Raw genomic sequence first — 11,575 nt, forward strand, 5'->3', positions numbered from 1 at the left:
ATAATTTACAAATCCTAGATATTAACCTTATTGCTAAATTGAGATTAACACAGTCTCTGTGGATACAAACAAACTTATAAATTTTATTACTTCGATAGTTTTAGTACACTTGCTAATAGTTTGTCGGTCTACGTGAACCTGCTAAATGAATCATTCAACTATCTTAATTCTTAAAAATTACGGTTAGGTTGATACTATGAATTACTAAGTTGTTTTGAAAATAAGCTTCATTGGTCAATCCTCTAATAACATTCCTTAGTAGATTTTATACTCTTAATATTTCAATTATATATTTACCTATCGCTTTCAATTGCAGAAAACCTCTATTTTTCTATAATAGATATGGGTCTCATGCAATCTCATAAACGCGATATGACAAGTGAAGTTAAACTTTCACCATAAAAAATTCAACAAGATCAAACACATAAAATAAGTACAATATAATATATTCACCTGTCACTTTCAATTGTTGAAAACCTCTATTTTTTGTAATAGATATGGGTCCGATGCAATCTCATAAACGCAATGTGCTAAGTGAAGTTAAACTTTTACCGTAAATTATTCAACAAGACCAAACACATAAAATAAGTATCATGTAATATTGTAAAGGCTAAAATATGGTTTTAGTCCCTGCAAATATGCCTTGTTTTGGTTATAGTCCCTGTAGTAAAAAAAAATTGTTTTTAGTCCCTGCAAATATACCTTGCAGGGATCTTTTTAAAAAACAAAATATTTTGCAGGGACCAAAAACTACAAAATGGGTTCAGTCATCATGTGTCACGTATGCAAATCATCACAAAAATGGGGTCAGCGGCTATTTTAAAAAACAAAAAATTTTGCAGGGACCAAAAACAAATTTTTTTTTTTTACAGGGACTAAAACCATATTTTAGCCTATTGTAAAATAATGGAAACCAAAGTTTAAATTTGTCAAACATTATTATAGCAGCTTGGTTCTTTGAAAACACTACAAAGCCTGATGAAATCATTGTAGAACTATAAACAGCAAGCATTCCTCCAATGACATCTCATAAGAGAATTATTCTTATAAAAGAAAATTAATTGATCCCTATGGGACCAAAATCAACATTGAAAACAACAAAAAGGAAAAATCAACTGCTACTGGAAAAACAAAATCAAATCCTAAGATGTTGTAACTCCCATAGTGAGCTTATACATGCCTTCCAATTTCCATTCTCAATGCTTCTCCTACTTCTGCAAAAACCACATCCAATCCAACACTTAATTTCTCTTCAAATTTCAAATTAAACTAATCGTACTAACCAATTCAAAACAACAACAAAAAAATACACATGCACGTACATATCTTGCCATTCTCAAGAGCATCAGGAACCTTGTAGGAATCAGCATTAACCTCGGACAACCACACACCAGGAAAAAGGGCCTACACAAATAATAAAATCAACATTATAATCAGAATATAAAATTAGGATTAGTACCAATTAATTAATCATTCAATTGAATCAACTTACATTCATTTTCTTCTGAACATTTTTAGATCTCCTTTTGGGCCTTCTGGGAGGCATTTGACCTGTCATCTTGATGAAATCTTCCTCAATCTCCTTCTTTGTCAACGACAAAGAAAACTTCATCGCCTTCTTCTCAGTAGAACCGCCACCTTTTAACGGCGACGATATGTTGGGGTTCTTCTCGTCAATCTTCAACCCTTTTCCAGCATCTCCAGGAACACCTTTCCTCGTCCTGAAATTCCAAGCTTTCTCTCCTGCAGCAGCCTTTGACGACCCTTCACCACCACTACCGACACCATTCTCTTTGTCCTTCTTCATAATGGCATCTCTAATCCTTCTACCTTCGACCTTCATATCAAGTGTCAACCTCTCCCGCATAGCATCAACCCCTTCATCATCACCGTAATCGATCTTTAGCATGCCCATCCTCTCCATTGCACTCTCCTGTGATGACACCATCTCCCTCTGCGATGATCCATCGCCATTTTCAGGGACCTTTTGACACCTGAGTTGACGCTGATAACCCCATTTCAAAGAAGAAGGAAAATTGAAGCTGTGAAGAGGAGCCTTCACTCTTTCACCTTCACCTTCGTCGGCACCAAAACCATTACCCATAGTAACATCTCTCTCCTTTTCTTTAGTAGAAAATACCATTTTCTCGGTAAATTCAGACGAAAGAGAAAATGTTATCTGGTTTTTGGTTTCATGTACATTTATATAGACGGTGGTGGTTCTAACGTTCGGCTTAGGTTTATGCTCTATTTGCTAAGATGCAATTTGGGTGGCTTTTATTTTTAATTTTTTATTTCCAATTCCTCGCTTTTTCCTTTTTAATTTACCTTTCCTTTTTTTTTAGTGGATGATTTATCATTTTTTTAATGATGCAATCACAACCGTTGGTTTTGAAACTTATATTGCCAGGTAAACAGTGGAAAATTGATTTACTGTATCAATAAAACTAATAAATTTTATTTTTATGGAATGATTTAATAATTTTTGATTTCATTTTACATACTTATCTCTTTACAATTAATAGTCAAAAATAGTTTTGACTAAACAATGATTAATATTAGTTTGAATTTTATAAATAAAAAATAACAAAAAACTTACACCATTTTTTAAAAATATATTGAGTAATATTAAAGAAATTAAGTATGTTTAATTCATCGAGGGGATGGTAGCTCAATTGTTTCTATACATATTAATTTGTATGCACTCACATGCATTCAATTAAAATAGCACTAAATCCACCTTAGTTCGGTGGTGTTGCTTTAAGATATTGGAATGTGTTTCTTTTAAGCTCTCATGTTTGTTATCTCTTGATATTAATTTTGGTGGACTAGTGCATATGGAGTTTTGCAAGTTCTAACTATAAATGGACAAATTTGCATGCGATAAAATTAAAATTCTTAGATTAGTCGGTGTTTAGGTCGGATATCGGATTTTAAAAAATTAATAATTAAATGGCTCTATATATTAACATTGAATATTTTCTTATGTGAAAGGGTATTTAGATAGACAAAATAAATCGATAGATTGAAAAATATGGAATTTTTTCTACCAGTTGTATGTACATGCATATGACGTTTTTATGATATATTTGATAAACTTTTAGGTATATAAATATATATCTTAATAGAACTTAAGGGTCTTAGATAGACAAAATTAACAACGAGATAGAAAAATATGGTAATATGTTTTGCCAGCTGTATGTGCACGCATATGCTATTTTTATGATATCTTACCTCAAATTTTAAAGTGATTTACATATAATCTTCTAAGTATATGGGTATGTATGTCTTAATAGAATTTAAGAATTTTAGATGGACAAAATTAATAGCGAGATTTAAAATATGGTAGTCTGTTTTGTCAGCTGTATGTACATGCATATGGTGTTTTTATGATATCTAATCAAAATTATTTATATCTAATCTTTTAATGTATGAATAGAATTTAAGAGTTTTAGATAGACAAAATTAACAATGAGAAAGAAACATATGGTTCTCTGTTTTGCAAGCTGTATGTACACGCATATGACATTTTATAAGATAAATACATTGCATAATTAAAATTATACAATTCAAAGACGATATCCTAAAAGTGAAAAGTTGTTTCTTTTAGAGCACCAACAAACTTGACCTGTTTCTATAAATGTAAAGTTGTTTCTTTGTTCGATAAGTTTTTGGACACTGAATGTAGACACTTATTTGACCTATAGTTCAAACTGTATTTCACTATGTTTTATAGATTAATTATTTTTGCCACATCCTATAACACTTGGTATCAAAATGTGCAAAAGTAATACTTTTTGAGTTGTTAAAATGTGAAATTATTATTTTTCACATAAAAATATTTATCATTGTATAGATAAGATATATAAGAGATTTACAGTTTTGGTCCCCCTACTATGATAAACCCGCAATTTTGCTCTCCTCATTTTTAATTTTGCAATTTTAGTACTCTAATTTGAATTATACAATTTTGTTCCTTATGTCAAATGTTCATCATATTTTTAGCAGAAACAATGATGTTATAGTCGGAGACTAATGTGACATTTATTATGTGGAACTTATGTGACAAAAGAGTGATGACGTGACACTTAATATATTGTGAGTCATCCTAATGTTGCATTTTTTGCGTGGAACTTACATGACATTTATTACATTGTTCTTATTTGGCTGCCACATATGAATCCTACATGGCTCTAAGAATTCACTTAAAAAATAAATTCTACAAAATGGTAGTATTGGGAGTTAAAAACTTAAGGATGGTAATGTGGACCGGCCCACTCTATTTAAGCACACTTTTCGTCCCGTCAAGAGGCACACTGTTAATTATTTTCATAAAAAAAAAAAAAATTATCATTTTTAGGGGGGTCTATTTATTATTTTCTTCTTATGTTATGTTTTGGACTTAGACTGCATTGTATAGCATATAATACAGAAGATTTCTCAGTGCACCTCTCACCATTGCTTACCCCATCGGGTCGTAATTTTCGATGGGTACATTTTTTCTTCAAATTAGGTGGATTGGGTTCTAGAACTGATGTTTATTTCTGCGAAATTTTGAGCAATTCAATGGGTGCATAGAGCAATTACCTATAATATATATAGTTTGTGCATCTAATTTTTATTGGGCTTAGGTTGGTTAAACAAGCTCAATTAGTTTATTTAACTTTCCTTTAAAAAAATAAAATAAAATAAGGCCATTATTATATAGTTCAAGTTGTTAAATGTTTGGTTAGTAGTAAATTAAGCTACTTAAGTTCAATCAATTTTTTAGGCTATATATAATTAATCATATCATTTTGAAATCCTTTGATGCTCGTGTTCCTGCTGATTTAAGTTTTCTTTCCGGTGGCTATTTTCCGTGGAGAGGTGTGTATAAACATTTAACACTTTTTTTAAGAATACATATTTGTAATGAAATGCGCCTAAAAGGCCCAAATCATTTATCATTTAGTTAGTCCAACAAGATAACTCATGAGAATTGTTTTTCTCCCTTTTATTTTTGTTCATTCACATGTCAAAATGAGTAAACTTACGTTAGGCATAATTAAGAAAATGAGCAATTTTGGCATGGAGAAGAACAGTTCTCGATAACTCATTAGGAACATGGCAAACAAGTCCAACAAAGGGACCAAATCCAAGATCATTCGCCTCGAAGCGATGTGAAACATATGATTGTTGTTGTGCACAAGTGTGAGTTATATGTCCCACATCGGTTAAAAGAGTAAAGGTTGAACACCTTATAAGTAAGAGGACCCATAAACCCATTGCCTTAAGGTTTTGGGTAAGAGTGTGGTGTCTTTCTTGCTTGAGTGGTTTTTCTAGCCTCGATGTGGAAGGTCCCCCGAGCTTCCCCAGTGACCCAACAGTGGTATCAGAGCCCCGGTTCGACGAAGGGTGCAACCGAGGTAGTCGGTCGTTGCGAAGAAAGTCGCAACAGCAGTACAAGCAGCAAGTGGCTCCTTGTGCAGGAACAATGATACAGGTAAACTAAGAGCTTCCGCTTGAAGGGGGAGCATGATGAATAAATGGACTCACATTTGGGGGAGTGTTGGTTTGCAAGTGTGAGTTATATGTCCCACATCGGATAAAATAGTAAAGGTTGAACACCTTATAAGTAAGAGGACCCATAAACCCATTACCTTAAGGTTTTAGGTAAGAATGTGGTGTCTCTCTTGCTTGAGTGGTTGTTCTAGCCTCGATGTGGACGGTCCCCCGAGCTTCTCTAGTGACCCAACAATGACAACATCTCATACACAATCTCAAGAGCCACCTCGTTTCTACTTCAAGAATGAGTAGAGCCCCGACGCACTCCATCGTCTGAAGTAGCTACAAACTGCTAGATAACTTGTTTCATTACTACTTATGATGACAGTCCGTCATTCGCTATTTTTAGAGTCTTTTTATATGTAGTTTGATCACATATTGGAGTTCACAAGGCAACTTATGCAGCAAAAGAGTAGGAAACTGAAGAAAATACAAAGAAGAGAATCGTGTCACAATTTGGTAAAAACGTGACACGATTTTAGAAGATCAAAATCAAGCTTCGACATTGAAGAAATCGGGTCACGATGGCATAATCGTGGCACGATCTGAGGAAACCCTAATTCAGTGATTTGCGATTCAAGGAGAATCGTGGCACGATTTACTTAAATCGTGGCACGATTTTAGGCGAAATTCTGTGCCTATTTAAGCTGAAGTCTATTCCAAAGACAGGTGTGACGATTTGGAGAGAGCAAAGTGCGATTTTGAGACCTAAAGACGGCTAGGAGGGCGATTTCTTCAACCTTCTATCAGTTTATGTATGTTTTAATTCCACTATTGATTATGCTATTTGTAAACTCAATTATGAGTAGCTAAATCTCTTAGAGATTAGGTCTAAGATGATTCTTTGTAACCCTAATTGAACCATGTTGTTGTGAAACTCTATTTATTGTGAATGACAATCTAGTTTTTATTCAATTCAATTATTCTTAATGCTTTTTATATCCTGATCAAATATAAACATGATTTAGTGAGAATGAATGACTACTGACCATAGCTTTCTACTTAGACAAAATTGAATTGTTCTAATAAACAGGGTTAGTCTAGGAATGGATAATCGTTTGTTAGTGATATTAGGTTAACGTTCTTAAAACCTTCAAAGATTATTAGACCACCTAAGGAATTACAGGCTGTAGTTTGAGAAGAGGGTCCTAACTCAAGGGATTGATTAGGACTATTTTGTTAACTATCGTGGAACTAGAAAATCATTCATAAGAATAGGTGCAGTATACCAATTAGGGGAACATAGATGATTTGAAAGACCTGATCTCATCTCTCTCTTATTCTTTCCAAAACTATCTTTATATTCTGTTTATTTAATTTTATGCAAACCAAAACTACTGCCTCAGGCACTAAAATAATTTACACATCTTAAATATTAACCTTATTGCTAAATTGAGATTAACAGTGTCCTCGTGGGAACGATATTTTTACTACTTCGATAGTATTTGGTACACTTGCCAAAATTCTATCAACTTACATGGAGCTATTTGAATTAGATAGGCACATTCTCCTATCTTGGATTCAATTACTCCAAACAACGAGAATAATTTAGAGTAGATCAAATGAAGCCCCCCCCCCCCCCCGTTATGATCACAAAGTTACTCATCCCACTTTTACTCATATCCCTATTTTATAGAATCTTACTTACTTGGACATTAGAGTGCCCTCTGCAGGTACACATCCCTCCACTTGGAGGAGTGTACGACCAGTCACGATGAATTTGTTCACCGACATGATGACTACATCCTCTGCTCAGGAAGTACACCTTGTTTGAGTTAAGTAAACCACCAAATTCGTCGCTAATCTTGTAGGACACTCAAATAAATTCACGAGGTTATAGTTATTCCGAAAAGATCTTTTCTCTATCAAATTTTGTTCATATTAGTTTTTCTGAACGTTAAGTACTAACTAAATTGATTGTAAATTGCTAAATATAGGATCAAATTCATAGTGAATGTGCAAGGACTTTTTTTTTTTTTGAAGAAAATATGTAAGGACTTTTATTTACTCACTTTATATGACTGAATATAGGGTGAGTAAATAAATAACAAGGGTAATTAATGTGGTTATTTTTTAATAAGTTGATTGTAAATGGCTGAAAAATCACATTAATGACCCTTATTATTTTTATTAATGACTTATATTACTAAAAATATTAATAAAAAATATACTCCTATTTTTTGGGGAAAAATATCAAAAAGTTTGCAAAATGTCTTGTATTACTCACAAGCCAATTTGGTAAAAAGAGATCTATAATTAGAGACAAATAGGGTAATTGAAAGTAGATTAGCCTTCTTGGTCTAATGTGAAAGGGAAAAAAAAATTAAGGTGTGCAAAAATAATAAAATTAAAATGGCATATGCAAATCTTAATATTTTAGGGCGTGAAGATGCACACCTTGAGCTATGCAATCTAAGCATTTTACTTTTGCATATTTAAATTTTTTATACTTGCAAAAATCAAATCTAATATTAAGGACTGCAACATGATCAAATGTTTGGTATAACTCATAGGTGGTGGGATATCAAAATTCAAATGAAATGAATGAATAAATATCTCAAGCATGGGCCATGTTGAATAATTTAGAGTCACATGAATGGACGAACCATAAAATATGTAACAACCAATGATATGCCTCCACATAAGTGGCAACACATTGCCATCTCAATACAACATCATCATTTTGATCCTTTGAAGGACATACGTGTCAAGCCACGACTGCACTGTCGGTTGTATATAGTTAGTTGAAGCATCTTTTCATCTCATAGAATAGATACCTCTTTTTTTATGTCTTCTTTTCCTTACTAGGTAACGACTTTTCGAATGTTTATGTTGGTAGTTTGTTCTTGTTTTTTCCACTACTATTGTAAACTTGTTACTCCCTCGGTTTCTTTTTAATCGGTTTATTTTGACTTTTTACATAAATCAAGACTATAAATACGTTTACTATTTTTGATACAACAAATTATCTTTTTCCTATAATAACCTTAATTATTTAATGCTTCATTTCATATATTTCTCTCTTTGCAATAAATATATAAGGGTAATATAGGTAAAGCCACATTTAATAATACATTGAACTTTGAAAACGACAGTTAATTGAAAACAAAATTTTTATGCAAAAGTGACAATTATAAAGGAACGGAGAGAGTATCATTTTAATTACGACTCAAATGATAAATAATTGTATTAGAAACATTTAACACTCTTTTATTTAATAAAATTATACGATCTCTTCATCAAAATAATCAGTTTTATGTGAACTTTATTGAATAAGAGTGTGAATATTGAAAAGAAACCGTTAAAATAATGGAATGAGAATGTGAACTATAATTCTCCATTTTTTAAGAATTTTAATGAGTTTAATGTGTCAAAAATTAAAGTAAGTGATCCACATGACATCCTATAAAAAATATATGTTTTAGATATTTTTAAAGATTATTTTTTAGAGAAGATATTTTTCAAAGATGTTTGTAAGATTTTGCCCAACTAACAATATTGATATTACCTTGACTCAATAAACAATATTGATATTATAAGATTAGATCTTCTTAAAAAAATATTACAAGGTTAGACATATTCATCTGATTTTAAACCGTGATTTTACAACTTTGTGTGTAAGTTTCAGATGATGTTTTTCACTTCATAAACTGATAAAAATAAATTTAAAGACGTTACAAAAAAAGTCTACGACATGGTAATGAATTTTCATTGGAAGATTGTCAATGCATAGTCATCATCAAATTCTTTTTTTAATATGTTGCACTGATATTTTTCTTTTTCATTTTTGCCTCTAAGATATTTTTCATTAGACGGTGTAAAATCAAGTCATATCTATATTTTAAACATTATTTATTAAAATTTAACATTATTTATTTTTTACTATTAATTGTTGTGGTTGTGTTAGAATATATCATAAGCATTGTTAAGTAGTGGTGAGTGGGTATCTTCTTCATTCATTCATTCATTCTTCACCTACCGAGACTGTATTGAAGAATATGGAGAAGATGAAATTCTCTCGGCAGGTGGAGTTGTGGCAGAACATCATGCATCCTGTTCGTAGGTTTTGGATTTCCATTGCCACACGTTTTGGAATTCGTAAAACTGGTAATAATTCAAAACATGTTTGGTCCTTTTTCTGTATTTTTGGTTACATAGTACATGTTTGGTTTTGATGTTTGCAAAATAGCATGTGCTGAGTTTTGCACGTTAATTGTAACATATTTTGATCCACTACGAGTTTGACAGAATCACAGGGAATTTGTGAATTATTGTAACATATTTGGATTCACACACTGTTTGATATTGTTAAAACTAACAAGAAGAATAGTTTTTATTAAGATAACAACAACCAATCGTGATTCTGATAAACTCATCGTCAATACAAATATATTATATCATTTTCAATGAATGCACTTTGAGTGATTAAAACTTTGAAATAAACATGTTAATTTGGACAAGAAATTCTTCCTTATAGTTCTGTCTAATTTTTTAAGATGGAGTTTCATTTTGATACACCGACGGTGTAAAGAATTTTTACAGCGTTAGAGAACCACGACTAATTACATGTTTGGCTATGGAAGTAGTTGTGGATAAAACCAAATATTTTGAGTGATTTGATGATTATGATTAATTCACAGTGAAGATTCTTTTTGGCCGGCAGTGTATAAGAATCAAATCCTTTTAAAGATTATTGATTCAGCCTTAAAATCTTGATTTTGAACATTATTTGTGGTGATGATTAGATAAAGCTTTTTAATTTAGTTCTAATGCGCGTTAATTGTAACGTGTTTGAATTGCTGGTGAGTTTGATAAAATTATGGTGAGATGTGATTTTGTTGAAGCTCAAGATTGTAGCTTCTGCTAAAATCGTGGTAGCGACCATGATTCCGCTAAATTCACTGTCAATTCATACATGCTGTATCATTTCAATGAATGACACTTTGAGTTACATTTCAATTCATACATGTTAATTTGGACATGAAATCGTTCCGATATAGCTCTCTGATAATGTTTGAAACAATATGTGCAGGACTAAAGAAGCTAAGAAATGATGTGAAATCTTGTGAATATGAAGATATTCGTGTGATGTGGGAGATGCTAAACAGAAATGAATCATTATCAGAGTTTGGTGGTGGTAATTCTCCAAACAAAATCAAGAAGATTCATTACTTGAAATTATTCAAATGGGCAAGGTGTGCTGCTCCATAAAATTCTCACTCCTAATCATGTGTGTGAATTTATTTCTCTTCACAGAAATTAGGGTTTTCTTGCTTCAATCATGAATAAAGAGAATAGGGTTTCATGTTGAACATGGTCTCTTCTCTCGTATGAATCAGCTCAATTGTTTCATAGTTGGTGCACATTGTGTGTGAGTGTTGTAAATTTCGGGGTACCGAGTTTGATTCCTACTGATGAAAAAAACTCGATCATTTTGTAAATATCAAATGTATCAACCAACTTGATGTAGCCACCCTTATCGTATATGAAAATAACTAAGTGAATCATCAATTTAGTCCTTGAAGTTGTTAGAATCAAGAATTTTGATCTTTGAAATTAACAAAATTCCAAAATGGTTTTTGAAATTAAAAATTCTCGATCACATTAGTGCATATAGAACCTTTTCGCACGAACTAAATTGTCTGACGCAAAATGACTAATGTGATCTGGGGGGAAATTTCGGTTACGATGATCATTTTAGAATTTCGTCAATTTCAAGGACTAAATTTTTCAAAGATCTACAATTTAAGGACTATATTTGTGATTCACTTGAAAATAATGTGTAGTTTTGTGGTGTGATTCATCATCTTGTTATGTTCAACTAGACCTTCATGTATTGCTTTTGTAGATCCATGTAATGTGTCTCAGATTTTACCTTTGTATCTCTTGGTTTTGTATCAGAAATAAACTATCTGCATTATGCAGAATATCTTACCTACTGTGTACTTGATAGAATTAAATCAAAAGAATTTCAGTTTTTTGCACTGTCGGTGTAAACGGTTTTACACTGCCACCGCATCACAACCAATTA

General features: G+C 32.0%; 2 protein-coding genes across 2 annotated transcripts; one reads left to right on the forward strand and one right to left on the reverse strand.

The window, feature by feature from the left end:
- Nucleotides 1–1,170: 1,170 nt before the first annotated feature.
- On the reverse strand, nucleotides 1,171–2,143 carry LOC11429376 (uncharacterized). Its single transcript, XM_024785992.1, has 3 exons — nucleotides 1,493–2,143; nucleotides 1,332–1,404; nucleotides 1,171–1,250 (listed from the first exon to the last, which is right to left on the reverse strand). The coding sequence occupies exons 1-3, from the start codon at nucleotides 2,141–2,143 to the stop codon at nucleotides 1,171–1,173; spliced, it is 804 nt and encodes a 267-aa protein (XP_024641760.1).
- Nucleotides 2,144–9,443: 7,300 nt separating this feature from the next.
- On the forward strand, nucleotides 9,444–11,528 carry LOC11434429 (uncharacterized). Its single transcript, XM_003618321.4, has 2 exons — nucleotides 9,444–9,651; nucleotides 10,577–11,528. The coding sequence occupies exons 1-2, from the start codon at nucleotides 9,543–9,545 to the stop codon at nucleotides 10,753–10,755; spliced, it is 288 nt and encodes a 95-aa protein (XP_003618369.1). The 5' UTR covers nucleotides 9,444–9,542; the 3' UTR covers nucleotides 10,756–11,528.
- The last annotated feature ends 47 nt before the right edge of the window (nucleotides 11,529–11,575 follow it).

The sequence above is a fragment of the Medicago truncatula genome, chromosome 6 (genome assembly GCF_003473485.1).
Source record: "Medicago truncatula cultivar Jemalong A17 chromosome 6, MtrunA17r5.0-ANR, whole genome shotgun sequence".
Classification (NCBI taxonomy): Eukaryota; Viridiplantae; Streptophyta; class Magnoliopsida; order Fabales; family Fabaceae; genus Medicago; species Medicago truncatula.